Source organism: Typopeltis vanoorti, chromosome 14 (assembly GCF_054136105.1).
Source record: "Typopeltis vanoorti isolate ZY-2024b chromosome 14, IOZ_Tvanoo_1.0, whole genome shotgun sequence".
In the NCBI taxonomy this organism is placed as follows: Eukaryota; Metazoa; Arthropoda; class Arachnida; order Uropygi; family Thelyphonidae; genus Typopeltis; species Typopeltis vanoorti.
Window position 1 is genome coordinate 29275491 of NC_143562.1, and position 21693 is coordinate 29297183.

The window sequence follows — 21693 nt, forward strand, 5'->3', positions numbered from 1 at the left end:
AATCTCTGGATATCTCCTTATTTGCACTTGCAGTTTCGCCTATGGTTAGAACATTATGTAGTCTATTTCTCTTTTTGAAACGCTCAAATCACTCAGAACTACCGTGGAATTCTTCTTCTTTTCCATCATTGGTAACCCTATCTTTCCAGGTTACAAAGAGACTTTTGATTTAATAAGGCCAGTGTTTAGTGAGATCCGTTTTTGGTTACAATCTTCAATTCATGTAAAAAGAAGTCTCTCTAATTCAATCATTATAATACTTTGATTTCGAGTGCATGCATGCATGATGAATTTGAAGCAGCCTTACCTTTCTCTTCGTATTCAGCAGTTGATTCACCCATTTTTGTGTTCTTATCCTATCTTTGCTCTGGACTTGCCTTGTTCATTTTTCTTTATTATTTCAAGTTTTTCTTCCAATCAGATTACTTTTCGAATCATTTTCACACTTCTATTTTTTGCTCACTAATTCTTTTACTCATGATTAAAGGTTAGGAAAATAATTTAAAATAAAAAAGTGAGAAAAACAATTGCACAAGATACCCAAGTAAAGCAGATGACATAAATTTTGGTGGTAAATTTGGAACATAGTGCACATGGAAATAGAGTAGTATGCCATTAAAAAATAACTTTGTAAAAAGTTTCAAATTGGTAACTAAATTATTTCATCCTGGCGAGTGATTTTTTAAAATAGTTAGCCATAAGAAAATGTATAGATCAAAAATTTTTTAAATCTGTAACATTTATTTTTAAGATGTATATAGGCGCACTAATCAAAATTTAGAGCCGCACTAATAGAAATTTAGAGGCGCACTAATCGAATTTGGGTATAAAAAATGACGTACTAAACGAAAACGCACTAATCAGGCTCATTAATCGAGGGATTGCTATACAAATTAATGATACCAAGAAATTATATTCTTGGTTTAGTCCTTTATATCCAAGTGTAAGCAAAGAATGTTTGCGCATGAAGTAACTTCATGACAGGGCAACGTGTATATAGAGGCTAATGACTTCGCATGACTTGCCTTAGTATCCCATAATGCAATAAAAATGCATAACATTATATATGTCTGTAAGGATATGTGCTTTGTATTATGGGATACTAAATCAAGTGATGTGAAGTCATTAGCCTCTATATGCGAGTTGCCCAGTCATAAAGTTATTTCACAAGCAAACACTTTGTTTGCTTACACTGGGATAAAGGATTAAACCAAGAATATAATTTGGCATCTTTAATTTATAGTATAACCAAGTGGAAAAGCTTTCAATAACATGACATCATTCATACTCAAGAATGTGTAAGTAGATGTAATCTAAAATAATACCAAAATGAAAGATGAAAAATTAACAAAACAGGTGCTTAAAAGCAAAATGGCAGGAAAAAGAAGAAGCATCAGCAGACATAGGTGGGTTAGGACAGCTTTAGAGGAAAGAAATATAAGAGCTGATCAAATTTCACATGTGATGGATCATTTTGGAAGTTATGAAATGTTAATTGGAACTAGAATGACATCTTATATCCTCCCCCTGCTCTCCCCTCTGTATATATATCAGAAATGATAGTGACATGCCTCACAAGTATTATGACAAATACCCTTTTGTCATCATACTTTTCCAAACAAATATTTACAGGCATTACATCATACAAAACTCATCATTCTATAGGCAAATAATAAATCCTCCATTTCCATTATACATACAAACATAATGTAGTTTGCAGTCTTTCTGAGTGCAAACAAGAGTTATGATATTGAGATTATGCAGATAGAATTGAGAGTATATGGACTGCAGATACTAGTATATAGGAGAAAGAGGGGTGATACAATAGAAATCTATAAACTTCTAAACGGGTTGGTTGGCCGAGTGGTTCACGTATCCACTCTCCAGCCAAAAAGCTGTGGGTTCGAATCCTGCCGTGGGCATGGACGTTTGTGATTGTCTGTGAAAATACTAGTGGTGGTGGTCGGTGGTAAATGGCATTGATGTAGATGAAGGTAGTTGTGGTTGGTGAAGACGGAGAGTTGTAGAGTAGGTGCCCTCCCTCGATGAGTCTTTGAACTCCCTAGAGGTGTTAGGTAATAATAATTCAATAATAATAATAATATCATCAGAGGAAATTTTTCATTAAATGTAAGATGGGGAAAGAACAAATGAACATCTGCAGAAGTTAAGTCTGCATCTACTTAAGAAAAAAGGTGAAAGCTAAACTTTTCATTCGCAGACCGTGAATGAATGGAACAGTTTGACTGTTGAAGTAGTGAGCGCATCTAGTGTCAATGAAGTTAGGACAAGGTATGACAGCTCGTGATGATGATTTGTTATGATTATTATTAATAATATACAGGTATCTCCATGGAGTCAGAAGGCTCATCTCAGGAGACCATTATTTACACAATACCTATCATACTTCTCCTTTAACTCATTCAGAGACAAAGTATTCATAACCAGCTCAGCAATTCATTCCATCCATTCACCACTGTCAAAGTAAAAAATCCAGCCCTGACACCCATGCTAATTATACTTTCCCAATAAGTGACCGCCTTATTTTCTCCCTTCCTGAAAAAAGTTTTTGAACTTTTTGTACTGAAAGAAGTTTCCTTTTTTTTTTTTAAGTGTAGCTCCCACCCACAAAATGTTTTTCTGTAAACCTATAGTACATTAGTACAGTGGATGGGCTAATGATTTTTTTTTCTATTTTTATTAATTTCATATATTTTTGGTATATTTATTTTTTTACATAGTCTGGAAACCCCACTCTAGAGACAAACATGTAACTTTTCCAGGTCACTTCAGACCTCCAATAAGCAGGGCAGTGGTTTCACACAGGGCAATGAAATTCACCTCCCAATTAAAGAAAATCACAAACATCCATGCCCACAGCAGAATTTGAACTTGCAGCCAGTTGGCAGAACAGCAGAATACATTAACCACTCAGTCAACCAGACTGGCATGCAGTGCCAAGCCTATAAAACTCCTATAAAGTCCCTTTAATAACTTATATGATTCTATCAGGTATTCTCTTTTCATATCTCAGCTAGTTAATGAAGCCCACAGAAATTCAATATATCCTCATAGGGACCATTCCATACACCTTCTACAATATTTGTCACTCAGCTCTGAATCATCTCCACAACTTCTTTATCCCCCAAAGAATTCATATAAAAGGATCTGCATGCAGTAGTCCAGATGTGGCCATATTAAAGCCTTATAAAGAGGACCAATAATATATTGGTCCATATATTAGCCCTAAGATCTAAAGAAAATCCTGGGGAATTTTTTAGATATGTGGCCAGTAGGAGGAGAAATGACTGTGGAATTGTGGGATAAAAATGGGAATAGAGTGACTGATGCAGAGGACATAGCAGAATTGTTCAATGACCACTTTATTGGAATATTTCATCCTGGAGGAGTCAATTTTAATGCTAGAGGGATAGGGCAGGTTCAAGTTTTAGAGGTACAGGAGGAGAGTGTGTTTCAAATACTGAGTACCCGGATGTCAGTAAAGCTGTGGGACTGGATGGTATTTCACCACCAATTTTGAGAGAATGTGCTAGGGAACTGATAGTGCCTTTGACCTGGCTTTTCAATGAAAGTCTGGCTACTGGAAAAGTGCCCATGGAATGGAAGGAAGGTAAGATAGTGCCATTGCATAAGGGCAGTAGCAGACTGGAAGTGTCTAATTATAGACCAGTTTATGTGTCATCAGTAGTTAGTAAGATCTTGGAGAAAGTAGTGAAGGACCCTATACAGCATTGGGCAAATGAGTGTAATGTTATCTGTGAGAGTCAACATGGATTTGTGAAAGAGCGCTCTTGTTTTAGCAATATGCTAGCCTTTTATAATAAAGTTACAAGAACATAAGATGAGGGAAAGGCATATACTGCAATTTTCTTAGACTTAGTGAAGGCATTTGACAGGGTGCCACATGATAAGCTGATATTTAAGTTGCATGGGTCTGGATGTCAGATTGGTCAACTGGATTCAGGATTGCTGTCTGAAGGTATCAGAGAGTTGTGTATGGTGGAGCAGTTTCAAGGAGACAGAGGGTTACAAGTGGGGTCCTACAGGGCTCAGTACTAGGACCTATATTGTTTAACCTTTATATCAATGACATTGTCAATAGATTGCAGGGGGATATTCAGTTGTTTGCAGATGATACGAAGCTGGGAAGGATTATTAGTAATGGCGCAGATGTGGTATCCCTGCAAGAGGATTTGAATAAGCTAGATAGATGGGCAAATGAATGGGGTTATCAATTTAACACGTTCGCTGCCAACTTTGGTAAACCAGCTACGGGTATACTCGTATGATGCTTACTGCCGACAACGAGATTACCGTACTGACCTCGAAGAAGTGAAATTGCTTAGCGTACAGGAACAGACTATGCCAAAGTAACATGGCAGCGAACGTGTTAATGCAGCAAAATGTAAGGTCTTGAGGTTTGGGAAATATCGATGGGATGCTGCATACTCTATGAGAGAAGTTATACTGGAGGAAATAGGGGAGACAAGAGATCTGGGGTTGATGATTGATAGAAACCTGAAATTTAGGGGACATACTGCAAAGGTGATGAAGGTAACACAGAGGATTGCTGCAATTATGAGAAGGCCACTGACCTGCAGAGATAAAAGGGTTATCATTCTGTTGTATAAGTCTCTGATCAGTCCACACTTAGACTATTGTTCTCAGATTTGGTCCCCAGGATTTGAAGGCGATAAATTAACTGTGGAAAGGGTACAAAGATGGATGACAAAGATGATCAGAGTTTGGTGGATAGAAGAAGGGGAGGTGATATGATTGAGACTTTTAAACTGTTGAGAGGTGGTTACAGGAGTGACAATGGAGAGTTCTTTCGCTTGGTTGAACAGCGGGAAGGAGTGATGACAAATGGCCATCCCTGGAAGTTATGAAAGGAAACTGTGAGCAAGAGGGTGAGGAGTGGTTTCTTTGCATGGAGGGTGGTTGAACTGTGGAATGCATTGCCTGATGGAGTGGTGAGAGCGAGAACGGTCAATGAGTTTAAGGAGTGGTATGATAGATTTTGTGTTTCTTAGGGGGGGGGACCTCCCCTCAATGAGTCTTTTGACTCCATGGAGGCCTGAATAATAATAATAATAATAATAATAATAATAATAATAAAAAGGATCTGCATGCAGTAGTCCAGATGTGGCCATATTAAAGCCTTATAAAGAGGAACCAATAATGTCCTTTTCCCTTCTTGTTAGTGTGTTTTCCAACAACCACCTGAAGTGCTGTTCTGGCTATCTTTACAATATGCCATGTAAACTTCAAGCCACTAGCCTCATCAGTTTCCTGTTCAGTTTCATCAATACAGTACACAGCTTGCGATTTCTTCTTCCCAAAGTGTATCACCTTACACTTGGCCACATTAAACTGGTAACCATTTATCATTATCTTTCCAGTTTTGCATTATCAGCAAACAAATGAATATTTGCCATCAGATAATTTCCTATATCATATAATAGATTTAGTTTAATCCTTTATCCCAGTGAGAGCAAACAAAGTTTGCGCCTGAAAATATCTTCAGGACTAAATATAGTGTTGTACTATCTTATCCAGTAAGTAGTGCAACACCAAGGCAACTCGTGGCAAAGGTGGAGCAAGCTACCAGGCACTTCTAACCCAGTATCTCCCATAATGCAAAACACATTTCCTATGTGGATATGTATACTGTTATGCATTAAAGGGATTGGCCATCTACCCAGACTAGTTTCGACCTTTATTGAGGTCTCTTCAGTGGGAGCCAGGCCCAGAGCTGGAGATACCAGGCAGAAGCAGTAGCAAGTCATCTGTGCCTATGGGAGTTGCCAAAAGGTTTATCACCTTTTTTATAAATAAATAAATATATAAATATTTATTTATATATATAAATAATAAATTAGTAATAAATAAAGTAATAAATAAATATAAATAATAAAAAATAAATTAATAAATAATAAATAATAAATAGATAAATAAATTTTCAACAATTTCCTATATCATTCGTGTGCAAATGAAACAGCAGAGGACCAAGTACTGTGCCCTGCGATACACCACTAATCACCTGACTTCTCCTAGATACAACTCCTCAACAAACCAACAAACCACTCTGTGTATCTGTCCATCAGACAGCCTTGAATCCAAATCACTGGATTCATATTCATCCCCATTTGCTCCAATTTATGCAATAGAGTTCTATGTAGAATCTTGTCAAATGCCAAAGTTTAGCAGTTCACTGAGTGGTTATTTCCTTTATCCAACTCCATTGTCACTTTATTATAATAGATAATAAAATTACTAAGGCAAGACCTACCATTTACAAAAACCATGGACTCTGCTGATGAGTCCTTGAATTCCTAGAGATTTCTGATGATGACAATGATGAGAATAATAATATAATAGACAACAAGAAACATAAAATTTAGTCTTCGACCCACTATATAGCATAAAAACACTTAAAGAGTCATAGTAAACAGGTGAGGACAAATAAACAAATTAACATTATTAATTATATAAAATTTTTTTATAAAAAATGTTCTAGCTTCCATTTTTTAATTTTTTTTTCTTCATATGCAGGAGGAGTGGTGTGGAATTTGTGGATGTGTGGATTCAGTTAAACGGGTGAAAGGATTTTATAAGATGGATGGTTTACATTTGAATGGATCTGGTGTACGGAGACTTGAAAAGGTGTTGTTGAATGAAGTGGAAGTGGATGTGCAGAATCAGGGAAACTAGAGTTATTAAGGCGGGGGAGAGTAGATATGCAGACTTTAGGGAGACAGTTGAATGTATGAATGTGTGTAATATGCCCGCGTGAGTATGAAGGGAAACAAATCAGAATGGGATAGTTAGTATAAGGCATCAAAATAGGGATGGGACAAATGGGCTTCTGAAATTCATGTATACTAATGCCAGAAGTATTAGGAACAAGAAGGAAGAATTTTTGGCCTTGGTTGGCACTTCCAGACCACAGGTTATTGGCATTAGTGAAACATGGCTGACAGAAGATGACATAGCTAGTGGGATTGAATGTGAGGGGTATGGTGTGTTCAGGAGTGACAGGGAGAATAAAATGGGGGGAGGAGTGTTATTGATGATAGCTGATGAGCTGCAGCCAAGGAGAATAAGAAGTAGAACTGCAGGATAGAGAAAATTGCACATTTCAGGCTATTTGGTGTGAGATTGAGACTAGCAGAACAAAATATACAGTTGGGTGCTGCTATAGACCAGGTGCTGCTATAGACCAGGAGATTTCAACTATGGTAGCATTGATTGGAAGGAGGAGAGGACACGTGGGAGGAAGGAATTGGATTTTATGCGGTTATGAAGGGATAACTATCTGCGACAGCATGTAATGGAAAATACTAGAGGTCAGAGAGTGCCTGACCTAGTAATTGCATCTGAGAATTTTGCTGTAACGAATATGATCACGTTGCCACCAATTGGTGAGAGTGATCATAGGGTCTTGACTTGGGAGGTGGCTAAAGGTGTGGAATTTACAATTAAGACAGGGTACATGTGGAATTATCAGGCTGGTAAGTATGACAAGCTTAGGAGTTTGAATGGTTCAGTGCCATGGCATGTAAAACTGCAAGGGCTGGATATATTGATATGTTGATAATGCATGGGAGGCAGTTAAGAAGTGTTTGCAGGAGGCAATGGCTGACTATTGTATACCTAGAGTCCGAATAATAAATCAAGTAGGGGTTAAATGGATGAATAACACCATTAAGCTTGAGCTGCAAAAAAAGAAACAACTGTTGAGGGAATTTAAGGAGAAAGGTGACCAGCACATGAATGGTATAAAGCACAGGCCAGAAGGGTAACGAGTGTGGTAAAAAAAGCAAACGCAGATTACAAAAGAACATTAGCCATGCAGCCTAAAGAGAATTCCAAACAGTTTTTTTGATATGTTGCAAGTAAAAGAAAAAATGTATATGGCAGAATGCCAATGGTAGGGAGGTAACCAAATCAGTTGATATATTGGAATTACTGAGCGAGCACTTTGCAAGAGTATATCATCCAGGTGGTGACACTGCAGGAATGAATGAACCAATAGCTTATATGGGAATTGTGGTGAATGAAGTGGAGGTGAATAGTCTATTAGAAAACCTCAATGTCAATACATCTGTGGGATTGGATGTTATACCAGCTCGTGTCATGAAGCAGCTAAAGAATTGTCAGTGCCCTTGATCATTTTGTTTAATTTGAGTCTCGGGTTTGGGTTAGTCCCAAGGGGGTGGAAAGAGGGGAAAATAGTTCCACTGCATAAAGGAGGTTCCAAGACTGCTGTTGTAAATTACCGACCGATCAGCATATCAGGAATCGTTGTCAAGGTCTTGGAGAAAATAGTCAAGAGGAAAATACAGGATTGGATAGATGAAAATGGGATACTGTATGGGGGACAGCACGGCTTTGTGAAGGGTAGATCACGAGTAACTTGCTCACATTTTATAACACAGTGATGGCTGAACTGGATAAGGGTAATGGGTTTACAGTGATTCTACTGGACCTTGCTAAGGCCTTTGACAGGATACCACATGGAATTCTAATCAGTAAATTGCAGCATATGGGGATGGATATAGGGCTGGTGAGATGGGTAGGAGGGTGATTGATGGAGAGATATCAGAGAGGGGTTTATTCAGGAGTAGAGTCCAAAAGATGCCTGTGACTAGTGGTGTGCTGCAAGGGTTCTGTTCTTGGACCTTTACCATTCAATTTGTTCATTAACGATATAGGAAAGGATCTGAGAGGAAGTGTTCATTTGTTTGCTGAAGATGCAAAGTTGGGTAGAGCAATAGTGAGTGCACAGGATGTCAAAATTTTGCAGGATGATTTGGATAGTTTGGAGGACTGGGCTAAGGAGAATGGATGTCAATTTAATGTGGCAAAGTGTAAGGTTATGCATTTTGGGGTGAAAAGATTAGCAGCAGTATATCACATTGGTGGAACCGTACTCCAGGAGATTGACAAATAGTTGAAATTTAGGGGACACATCGCAAAAGTGGCTAAATCAACTCATCAAATCACTTGGTTGCTGAAAAATACTTTAGCAAGCAGAGACAAACAGGTTATTGTTCCTCTGTATCGAGCCTTGATAAGACCCCACTAGACTACTGTGGCCAGATATGGGCGCCAGGGTTTCTTCTTGATGGGGAGGAGGTGGAGAGGATCCAGAGACAAGTGACCAAGATGATAGCAGGTCTATGGAATGAACCTTATGAGAACAGGTTGAAGATTTGTGGGTTGTAGAAATTGGTTGATATGTGGAAAAGGCATGATATGACTGAGACATTCAAATTACTGAAGGGTTTCTATAAGATTAATTCAGAAGATATTTTTGAAAATAAGACTGGTGGTGGGAGGACTAGGGGGCCATACACAGAAGCAGGGCAAGAGTGTGGTTAGCAAGGGTGTTAGAGCTAGGTTTTTTACTTGGAGAGTGGTGAACGAGTGGAATAAGCTGCCTGAGTCTGTTGTGGGTGCCATGACTGTGAATAAGTTCAAGGCGAGGTATGATAAATACTGTGTGAATGTCGAATAGTTGTTCTTGACATGATGTTAGTGCCTCCCCCGATGAGTCTATCGACTCCTTGGAGTTGCCTGTAATAATAATAATAATATGTTGTGTGCACAATTATTCAAAGAGATACCCAATCACCATGAGATTGCTTGGTGATCTTATGCAGATATATGGTGAAATTTTAGAAACAGAATAATTAATTGTTACAAGTTTTTTCACTTGGTTATGATATAAATTAAAGATACCAAGAAGGGTAGTGACCCTTCCCATAATGTATAGCATTATACATGTCTGCCAGGCGATGTGCTTTGCATTATGGGATACTAAGGTAAGCAATGTGAAGTCATACAACCTTCGCCACGAGTGAAGGTTGTATGACTTCACATTGATTGCCCTGGTCCTGAAAATACTTCAGGTGCAAGCTTTGTTTGCTTACACTTGGATAAAGGATTAAACCAAGCATATAATTTCTTGGTATCTTTAATTTATAGAATAATTAATTAATGAAACAATGCACTTACCTATAATATTAATGAAGAATGTCTGTGCCAATAAAGTGTTTTGGGCTGGATCAACCACATTAAATTGAAAGGAATCTCTTTGAGAAAACTCTTTTGCTTGATGTTTATACCACACTTGACCAAGATTAAGATCCTGTTGAGAAAAAGAACTAAAAATGAGTGAAGAAGACAGTAGCTCTTGATGATCTTCTAAATGGATAAATAGTTCACCCAATTCAGGATCTCTTGTAATAACATAATGAAGCTGATTACTATCAGAATCCACATCCTCAGCTTTTAAATGATCACCAGTTATTGCAGATGAAGAACCTATAAGGAAAGAAATGCATCACTCTTAGAATAATGTCATATTTTCATTAACAAGTTATCAAGTAAATTTCTGTCTGAAATGAATTATTAAAATTATTTGTCACCTACACAAAACAAAAATATTATTCATTGCATTTTTACTAAAATATAATTATCATTAAATGTGCCTCAAAGCCAAGCCATTACCCTGGTTCATTCTAAATGTTGATGACTATCAATCATTAATAGTAAAATGTAACAATGCTCAGAATAACTTAAATCCAAATTCTATTAAATCATTATTGGATCATCATTCTTCAGATTCTGCTAAGTAGGTACTCATTATTATTATTATTATTATTATTATGTAACACCTCCAGGGAGTCCAAAGACTCAACGATTGAGAGCACCTACTCAACAATTCTCCATCTCCATTAATCAGCCAACCGCAACTAACTTCATCATCTGCACCAACGCCATCTATCCCCACCACCACCACCATATTGGATAATGGTAATGGGTTTATAGTGATGATACTGATGAATTTTGCAAGGACCTTTGACAGGATACCATATGGAATTCTAATCAGCAAACTTCAGCAAATGGGGATGGATAGAAGGGTTGATGAGATGGATAGAAGAGTAGTTGATGGAGAGATATGAGGGGGCGCTAGTGGGCCAAGTACTGCGGACGTGTTTTGAAGAGCTTCTGATTCAGATAAGTTTTTACTAGGAATAATTAAGTATATATGCGTAATTGTATGAGTAAGAGCGGCTGTAAACGTTTTACGCTACCAGTATTATTAGTGTGGGTTTTTTTTTTCTTGTCTAAACTAAATTACGAAATCGTTATTATTAGACCTAGTAACCGGCAGAGAGAAAAAAAAAAAAAAAATGGCGGCGGCATTGTCATTCCATGATTTGAATGTAGATTTCAGTCGTTTCGTTAAGTGCGAGGTCTGTTATATGTATTCCTTCGATTACATAAATGATTTGTGGATGTTTAGTGCGGATGGAAGAAGGGTGTGTGCGAAGTGTGACCTGAACGAAGAAATAATGAATGCGAATATGAAATTGATGACAGAAAGTGCTAGTACCGATTGTGTCGCGATTGCACGTTTGAAAGAAAAGGATGGTGAGAAAGAGAAGCGAAAAAATGTTAAAAAATCAGGAAAAAAGAAAAAGAGCGATTTGATAACCATAACGGATGTTAAAAGGGACGAAAGTGAGGTGGAAAGAAACGAAATTGAGAGAACGAATGAAAGTAGAACTTGCGTAATGCAGAAATCGCAAGTAAAAAAAATCAAAAGAATAAATGATGGCGAAAGTTCGATGCATGTTGGACCGAAAGTACTGAAACAAAGAATGATGAATGACAGTAAATGTGAGAAGAATGATAGCGAAAGTTGGACACATGTTAGTCCGAAAGTACGGAAACAAAGAAAGATAAATGAGAGTGAAAGTGAGAAGAATGATAGTGAAAGTTGGACGTATGTTGGACCGAAAGTACGGAAACAAAGAAGGATGAATGAGAGGGAATGTGAGAAGAGGGGGTCGAGAGTTAGAAAGTTAGAAAGATTTAATGATAGAGAGAATGTGTTGCGAGGTTCGGAAAGTGAATTAGATTGGATGAGGCAAGAAATGAAATGGATGCGGAATGAAATTAAGAGAATTCAGGTCAAAACTATTAAAATAAATCATGATGGCATGAAAGAGTTAACGAAAGATGAGCGAGTGGCGTTGTATGGCGACTCCATTATTAAAGGTGTGCTAGAGAATAAAATGCACAAGGTATGTTTTCCAGGCGGTAAAATAAGTAGAGTGATTGAGGCATTGGATATGAGGCGGGAGCGAGCAAAAGAGTTAATTGTATTAATTGGTACAAATGATTTGAGAGAGAACAAAGAGCATGTCAAAATGAAAGTCAAGAGACTGCTTGGAAAGATAAAAGAGAATAGTGTGACGGGAAGGGTGGTCAGTGTGTTGCCTAGGTATGATTGTGGTGAAATGAGGTGGAGAGCAAGGATTATGAATGGTATTCTGGCTGAAATGTGTGAGGAGATGGGAGTACAGTTTGTTAATGTGTGGAATGAGTTTGAGGGACGAAGTGAGCTGTATGGGAGCGATGGACTGCATTTGAGTGGTTATGGTGTGAGTCGCTTGGAGAGACTGCTGCTGGAAGGTAGAGAAGTGAATAGAGAAAATGAATCAGATCGAGAAGGCAGTGATGTGGAGGAGCAGGAGAGTAAGACAGGAGAGATTGAAGAAGTGAAAATGAATGGAGAGGTGACTGGTATGAGTATAGAAAATGATAGAATGGGTGTGCAAGAGGAGCAGGGAAACGGGGAGGCCCAGGGTGGACAGGGATACACAGCGTGAGAAAGGTGGATGCTCGAAGAGAAGGTGAGAGCATGTGTAGGCAGAAAAGTAATGGGATGACCAGGGATCAAGAGGAAACAGAAATACTTGGTGGGATGTTGTTATAGACCTGGTAATGTGGATGGTGGTGATAGTGAAATGTATAGTCAAATAAGCCAAGCAAATAAGAAAAGGGTGATCATTATGGGTGATTTTAATTCTGGCAATATAGACTGGAATGAAGAGATAGCGACTGGAAGTAAAGAAAATGAGTTTCTTGAGTTTTTGAGGGATAACTACCTCAGACAGTATGTAACAGAGGGCACACGAGGATTAAGGGTCTTGGATTTGGTCATCTCATCGGAGGATGTAATTATAAATGAGGTGTCAAATCATCCACCAATTGGTGAAAGTGACCATGAGGTGATTACCTGGGTGGTTGCCAGCAGTGCAAGGACCCCTGTGAAAAAAGAGTATATGTGGAGCTACTAGGGGGGTGATTATGAAGAGCTCAGGAGACAGCTTGCAGATGTAGCATGGAATGAGGAGTTAGCTGGAAAAGAGATCAATGCAGCTTGGGGGATTTTCAAAAACTATTTAGTAGATGCAATGTCTAAATGTATACCACAGGTGAGAAGGTTAAATAAGGCAGGTGTGAGATGGATGAATAAAGAGATTAAGCATGCAATACAGAAAAAAAAGGCATTGTGGAGACAGAATAAGAGAAGTGGAAGTAACCAATTTCATGAGGTCTACAAAGACCAGGCAAGGAGGGTGACTTGGTTGGTGAGAGTAGCTAAAGAGAGGTATGAACAGCAGTTAGCTAATGAAGCCAAAAAGAATCCTAGGGAGTTCTTTCGATATGTAGCCAGCAAAAGAAAGAATGATTATGGAAGGATGACATTGATTGGAGGAAATGGTATAAAGACAGCTGTTGCAGAATGTGTTGTGGAGATACTTAATGAGCAATTCATAAAGATCTTTCAATCTTGTGAATGTGACTTCATGGAGAGATTAAGAGTAGTTGATGATGGGGAGGAGAGACTGACTGTAAGTGAGCAAGAGGTGTTTGGGGAGTTGAGTAAACTAGATGTAAATAAGGCTGTGGGAGTTGATAATATATCACCACATATTCTGAAAGAGTGTGCCAGAGAGTTGACACCTGCCTTGACATATTTTTTTAATACGAGTCTTGCACTTGGTCAAGTTCCTAAAGAGTGGAAGGAGGGCAAGATTGTGCCACTTCATAAAGGAGGTGATCGAACTCAAGCATCAAACTATAGGCCTATCTGTGTGTCAGGTGTTGTGGTTAAGTTGTTGGAGAAGCTTGTGAGAACTAGGATCCAGAGTTGGGTTGACAACAATGGTATAATCTTTGATGGACAGCATGGATTTGCTAAAGGGAGGTCATGTTTTAGTAATCTACTTACTTATTACAATAAAGTGACTGCTTCCTTGGACAGAGGAGAAGGATACACAGTAATATACTTGGATTTCGCAAAGGCTTTTGATAGAGTACCTCATGATAAGTTGACAGTCAAACTAGAGCAGGTGGGGTTCTATATATTAGATTAGTGCATTGGATTGGAGACTGGCTATCTGATAGGTATCAACAAGTTGTGTATGGGGGTGCAATATCCAGGAAAAGGAAAGTCACTAGTGGAGTGCCTCAGGGGTCTGTTTTAGGGCTATTACTATTTAACTTATATATTAATGATATTGGTGAAGATTTGGATGGAGATATTCAGTTGTTTGCAGATGATGAAAAGTTGGGACGAACCATAAAGAGTAGTGAAGATGTTGTGGCCTTGCAAGAAGACTTGAATAAATTGAGTGATTGGGCAAGCAAATGGGGATGTGAGTTCAATGTTGCAAAATGTAAGGTTTTAAAATTTGGAAAACAAAGATGGGATGCAGAATTTATGCTTGGTGAGAATATATTGTTGGAAGTAGAGGAAATAAGAGATTTGGGGGTGATAGTGGATAAGGATCTAAAATTTAGGGGACACATCGCCAAAATTGTGAAGACAACACAAAGACTTCTGGGAATGATGCAGAGGACACTGACATGTAGAAGTAGGGAGATACTTGTTCCAATGTATAAGGCTTTGATTAGGCCACACTTGGACTATTGTGCCCAGATTTGGTCACCGGGTTTTCAGAAGGATGAAGAGATGTTGGAAAGGGTCCAAAGGCGACTGACTAAGGTAGTTTCTGACCTCTGGAATGTTGAGTATGAGGAAAGATTGAAAAGATGTAATTTGCGGTCTCGTGGAGAGAAGGAAGAGGGGAGAAATGATAGAGACCTACAAGTTGGTAAGGGGTTGTTATAGGATCAATGGTGGAGAAGTTCTACAGAGAATAGTGGGAGATCAGGGGAGAACCAGAGGTCATCCCTGGAAACTGTATAAGGAGGGTGTGAGTAAGGGAGTGAGAGGCAGGTTTTTTTCGTGCAGAGTTGTGAGTGATTGGAATGCCTTGCCTGAGAGCGTGATGTCTGCAAGTAGTTTGAATGTGTTTAAGACACGGTATGATGAGATGTGTGTGTAAGATAAAAGGACCTCCTAGATGAGTCTTTGACTCCATGAGGTCTTGTTTAATAATAATAATTAATAATAATAATATGAGAGTAGTTTATCCAGGAGTAGAGTCCAAAAGAAAGCCTGTGAGTAATGGCATGCTGCAGGATTCTGTTCTTGGAACTGATACTGTTTGTTCATTAACTATATAGGAAAGGATGTGCGAGGAACTGTTCAGTTATTTGCTGATGATGCAGAGTTGGTTAAAGCTGCAATAGTTAATACAGATGATGCCAAAATTTTGCAGGATGATTTGGATAGATTGGCAGAATGGGCAAAGAAGAATGGATGGCAGTTTAGTGTGGCAAACTGTAAGGTTATGCAGTCATACCCCGACTTACGCTACCCCGACTTATGTGAATCTCGAGTCATGCGGTTTCATATATGTACGTATTCCTGCCCCACTTCATGCCTCACCACTAGTCGTATCTTTCCGGAGCTGGCCGCATTCGCCAGTGTCGCACATGCTGTGAACAAGCACTGACGTGTTTCGTGCAATCTCCATTCATACACGATTTTTATAGTTTACAAACCTTGATTGTTTAATGTTATGTTCTTGATAAAAATTTTATCACATTAAAATAACAATCTCGTCCAAAGGAAGCAAGTCAGATTCCTCTACAGCTAGCAAGAAAAGAAAAACATTGACTTTGGAAACAAAACTCAACATTATTAAGGATTTTGAAGGCAGAATGAAAATTTGTGAGCTAGCAAAGAAATTTGATCTACAGGAATCCACAGTAAGAACAATCATAAAAGAAATTTTTACAGATTTTGGAGGACATAGATTCTAACGAGGAATGAATTGTAGCCACAAGGTAAGGAATAAAAAAATCATTAACTTGCTGTGAAGAAATTTTGCTTGACAAGAAAAAGACATTATGCCATCAGACGAATCTATCAGATTTTATGAAACCATTGACATCGAAATAACTTTCTTTTTTTTTATGTATGAAAAACTACAATTATGATTATATTTCTTAAAAAATATAGGAGTTTTTGTAAACCTTTGGTCCCAATTAACTAATATTTTGTATGTTTGTATGCAAAATTATACCCAAGTTACTTGAATTCCACTTACGCACTTTTTTGTTGGTCCCACCTACCGCGTAACTTCGGGGTATGACTGTACTTTCTTTTAGTGTTGCACAGTGATCAGCATTCATTTTAGAAATTATGGACTTTACAATCGTGTTATAAATAACTATTTTAATTTCCCAACATTTCGATCTTCATATTAAGGTCATCATCTGGAGTATATACAAATATACAAGGACAAGCTGAGTTACATTTGACAAAGTAAGCTAATGAAACAATGATTTGATCACCAGTTATTCTACTGGCATGACCTCTAGTAAAAAAAAAAAAAAATACACATAAAATTACAGATTAATGAATTATTTAGAAACTAGATCAAAGCTAAATTCTATTTAAGATAAAATGAGAGAAACATTCTTTCTTATGGATAGTTTTCTTACAGTAACAATGATGTCCTATTTTTTAACATTACAATTGTTATATTAGACTTAGGATTCTGGATTATCTACAGTCCTGTTTATAGTTAACTCTCAGGGAGAAAGGTTCCGTTGGTAGAATATGTGCCTTCCATATGCTTGGGATTTTTAGACCATCATTATTGTTCAGATTGGGATGGTTGATAAGAATCTCACAGGCTTCTTAAATTTGCATTCATACCATGTTTTGGTGTGATGTAAACAACTGGTGCTTTTCCAGTCAATTCTATGTAAAGTGTTCAGGGCATTAAAATCAAATCCGAACATCGTAATAACTAGAACCGATAAAGGAAGCGCCACCGTTATTCTAAACTGAACCACTTATTTAGAAAAATGAATCTGCTAGTCTCGGACAATAGCACATACCAACTGGTAAACTAATAGAATAAAAAAGAAAATAGAGAAACTACTTAAATCAATTACTATATGGCCCAAAAATATAGTCAAAAAATTACTTCTGCACTATGCTCGTTCCTCAAGAATTTACAGTCTACCAAAGATACACAAACAAAACACACCACTCTGGCCGATAGTTGAAGGTATAGACAGCCTGAATTATCACCTAGCCAAGAAATTAGCAGCAACACTCAAGGAGTTGGTAGGTCATTTCCCCCCCCTCCTATACCAGAAACACACAACACTTCATAAACATAATTAAAGCCATTACATTAGAAAAAGATGATTTATTAGTCAGTTTTGATGTCTCTGTCCTCTTTACGAATGTCCCAATCAATGAAAAAATCCTTCTTTTATCTGGAGGGAACAAATTCCCTCCAGATATCATAGTGCTCTTTGCGCATGTATTACGTTCTGGTTATTTTGTATGGCAAAATACTTTCTACTAACAAAAAGAAGGCACAGCCATGGGCTTGCCATTATTCCCCCCCCCCTATTGCTAACTTTTATATGGAACATTTTGAGCAACATGCTCTAGATTCCTCTCCTTTAAAACTCAAAGTCTGGCTTAGATATGTTGACGATGTTTTCTCGATCTGGCCTCCATGGCCGCTAGACACAAGCCACCTAAGCAAACAACACAAATGCATACAGTTCACAAATAAGATTGAAAAATAGAACACATTTCTGTTTGTAGATACACTTGTCACACGTCTTCCTTCTGGCAGTCTTTCCTTCACTGTTAAACAGAAACCGACACATACTGGTCAATATATACACAAACTCCTACCACTACCAGCAAACACAAAAACTAGGTGTTATTAATACTCTAAAAAACAGGGCTTTGAAGATCTGCTCCAATGAACAAGCACTGAAATACGAATTTAAAGTTATCAACAATACTTTTCTAAAAAATGGTTACAGCCAAAACACTATTAACAAAATTCTCTACAAGCCTCAATAAAACACAAAGATAAACCAGACTACAATAAAATTATAACCATTCCTTACATTAAAGGGACATCAGATAAAATAAACAGAATAATACAGAAATACAACCTCAAAGCCACCTTTAAACCTCCTACAAAATTAAAAAGCTTACTCAACTTATCCAAAGACTCACTCCCTCTGCTGGCCCACACTGGAGTATACCGTATTTATTGCATCTGTAATCTACCACCTATCGGACAAAAGGAACATAAACGACACATTAAATATCATAACTATAATGAAGCAGGCTTTTCTGATCATGCCCTGACCACTTTACATAGAATTGAGTGAAAAAGCACCAGTTGTTAACATTACACCAAAACATAGTATGAACGCAAATTTAAGGAAGCTGTGAGATTCTTATCAGCCATCCCAATCTAAACAATAATGATGGTCTAAAAATCCCAAGCATATGGAAGGCACATATTCTACCCACGGAACCTTTCTCCGTGAGAGTTAACTATAAACAGGACTGTAGATAATCCCGAATCCAAAGTCTAATATAGCAATTGTAATGTAAAAATAGGATATCATTGTTACTGTAAGAAAACTATCTATAAGAAAGAATGTTTCTCTCATGTTATTTTAAATAGAATTTAGCTTTGATGTAGTTTCTAAATAATTAATTAATCTTTTATGTGTATTTTTTTTTTTTACTAGAGGTCATGCCAGTAGAATAACTGGTGATCAAATCATTGTTCCTTTATTTTTATTTATTTATTTTTTTTTTTGAAAGTTTATTTTTCACTTGGTTTTAGAGTATAATAAATATAGTTTAATCCTTTATCCAAGTGTGAGCAAACAAAGTTTGTGCCTGAAAGTATCTTCAGGACTGGGTTAAGGTGGTACAACACCAGAAAACTCGTTGCAAAGGTGGAGAAAGCTACCAACAGTCCTATCTCAGTATCTCCTATAATGCAAAACACATCTCCTTGCGGATATGTCTAATGTTATGCATTAAGGGAAGGGCCACTACCCAGACTAGTTTCGACCTTTATTGAGGTCTCTTCAGTGGGAGCCAGGACCAAGTGGAGATATCAGGCAGAAGCATTAGCAGGTCATCTCTACCTATAGGAATTGCCAATTGGTGTGCCACCCTTTTTTAATAATTTACTCTGGATAATAATTTACTCTGGATTGCTCCACCTTTGCAACGAGTTGCCCGGTGTTGTACCACCTTAACCCAGTCCTGAAGATACTTTCAGGCACAAACTTTGTTTGCTCACACTTGGATAAAGGATTAAACTATATTTATTATACATTGTTCCTTTAGTTTGATTTTTCATTGTTTCTGTGTGAAATGTAACTCAGCTTGTCCTTGTATATTTGTATACACTCCAGATGATGACCTTGATATGAAAGTTGAAACGTTGGGAAATTAAAATAGTTATTTATAACACGGTTGTAAAGTTCATAATTTCTAAAATGAATGTAAGGTTATGCATTTTGGAGCGAAAAGATTACTAGCTGTATACCACATGAGTGGAAATGTACTCAAGGAAATTGATGAAGCCGGAAACTTGGGAGTGTTAATGGATAGGGAGTTAAAGTTTAGTGGCACATAGCAAACATAGCTAAAGCAACTGATCAGATCACTTTGTTACTGAAGAATATTTTGACAAGCAGAGACGAACAGGTTATTGTTCCTCTTTATCGAGCCTTGATAAGAACCCTGTCTTGACTACTGCATGCAGTTCTGGGAGCCAGGGTTTCTTGGTGATCAGTAGGAGGTAGAGAGGATGGAGACATGAGCGACCAAGACATAGGGTCTATGGAGTGAACCTTACGAGAACGGGTTAAAGATTTTTTGGGTTACAGAAACTGGCTGATAAAGGGGTGATATGATTGGGACATACAAATTACTGAGGGGTTTTTACAAGATTAATTCACAGAAAATATTTTAGAACAGGTCTGGTGGTGGGAGAACTAAGGCCATCCATGGAAACTGAGTAAGAGTGTAGTTAGCAAGGGATTAGAACTAGGTTTTTTTACTTGGAGAGTGGTGAATGAGTGGAATAGGTTGCCAGAGTTGCTGTGAGTGCCATAACTGTGAATGAGTTCAAAGCAAAGTATGATAGATACTGCAACAATCTTGGATTGTTCTTGACATGATGCTTAGGACTTCCCTCAATGAGTCTAAGAACTCCTTGGAGTTGCCTGTAATAATTATAATAATAATAATAGCACAATATGGAAAGTTTACTTTACTACTAAATTCCAGTTGACAGCTGTCCAACAAATGAGTCTGTTTATCTGCCAGGAATCCAATACTGTCAAATTTTATATTATTATTATTATTATTACTATTAACACCAGACCTCCATGGAGTCAAAAGACACATCATAGGAGGTACACAGAGCAGATCAAATCGTCCTCTCATTTAATGTACCTGTATTCATTCCACTCACCAACCACTCTCCATGCAAAGAACCTGCTCCTTATGCCCTAGTTCACACTCTCCTTATACAGCTTCCAGGGATGTCCTCTAATTCTACCTCCTTCCCCCCCATTCCATGAAAAATTTCTTCCACAAAACCAATAACAACCCTTTACCAATGTAAATGTCTCAATCATATCCCATCCTTCCTCCTATTCACAAGGCTTTGTAGACTACATTTCTTCAGTCTATTTTCATATCACACATCCCAGAGACCAGCTACCACCTTCATCTTCTCTGGACTCTTTTCAATATATCCTCATTACCATGAAAAGGTGGGGTCCAAATCTGTGCACAATAATCTATGAGGCTCGATCAAGGCCATATACAATGGAACCAGAACCTCTTTCAACATGTTAAGGTCCTCTGCATGTGATGACTTCACAACTTGTGCAATGTAATGACTGCTTAACTTCAGATCCTTGTCCACCACCATTCCAAGGGCTCTTGTCCTCTCAACTTCATCCAATATTTCTCCACCAAGTGTATACTTTGCATTCCATTGTTGGCTAAAAAATTTCACAACCTCACTCACCCTTTGCAATACTGACAGTTCCCTGCTGTTTGCTCACTTAGAGATTCAAGTCCTCCTGTAAGACCATAGCAGCCTTGTTTACTCATTATTCTTCTTCTCAATTTTGCATAATCTGCAAACAGTTGTATATCATCAGTTAAACCCAACAATATATTATTAATATACAAATTAAATAATAATGGTCCTAAAATAGACCCCAGCAACACACCACTAATGACTTTTTCTCCTCCAGGATACTGCATCCCATACACAACTTCCTGATGCCTTGATGAAAATGATAAATTTAGTTTAACCCTTTATCCCATTGAAAGCAAACAAAGTTTGCACCTGAAAATATCTTCAGGACTGAATATAGTGTTGTACTATCGTACCTGGGTAAGTAGCACAACATCAGGCAACTTGTAGCAAAGGTGGAGCAAATTACCAACACTCCTATCCCAGTATTTCCCATAATGCAAAACACATCTCCTTGCGGATATGTATAATGTTATGCATTAAGGGATTGGCCACTACCCAGACTAGTTTCGACCTTTATTGAGGTCTCTTCAGTGGG

General features: G+C 37.8%; 1 protein-coding gene across 3 annotated transcripts in view; it reads right to left on the reverse strand.

The window, feature by feature from the left end:
• The window catches only part of LOC150099333 (extracellular matrix organizing protein FRAS1-like), a 1385483-nt gene that overhangs the window by 545214 nt on the left and 818576 nt on the right, over positions 1 to 21693 (reverse strand). For all 3 annotated transcript variants that reach the window (XM_090403569.1, XM_090403568.1, XM_090403570.1), the window contains one exon: positions 10045 to 10353. In XM_090403569.1, the coding sequence (XP_090259695.1) occupies positions 10045 to 10353 (309 nt within the window). The remainder of the gene's footprint in view (positions 1 to 10044; positions 10354 to 21693) is intronic.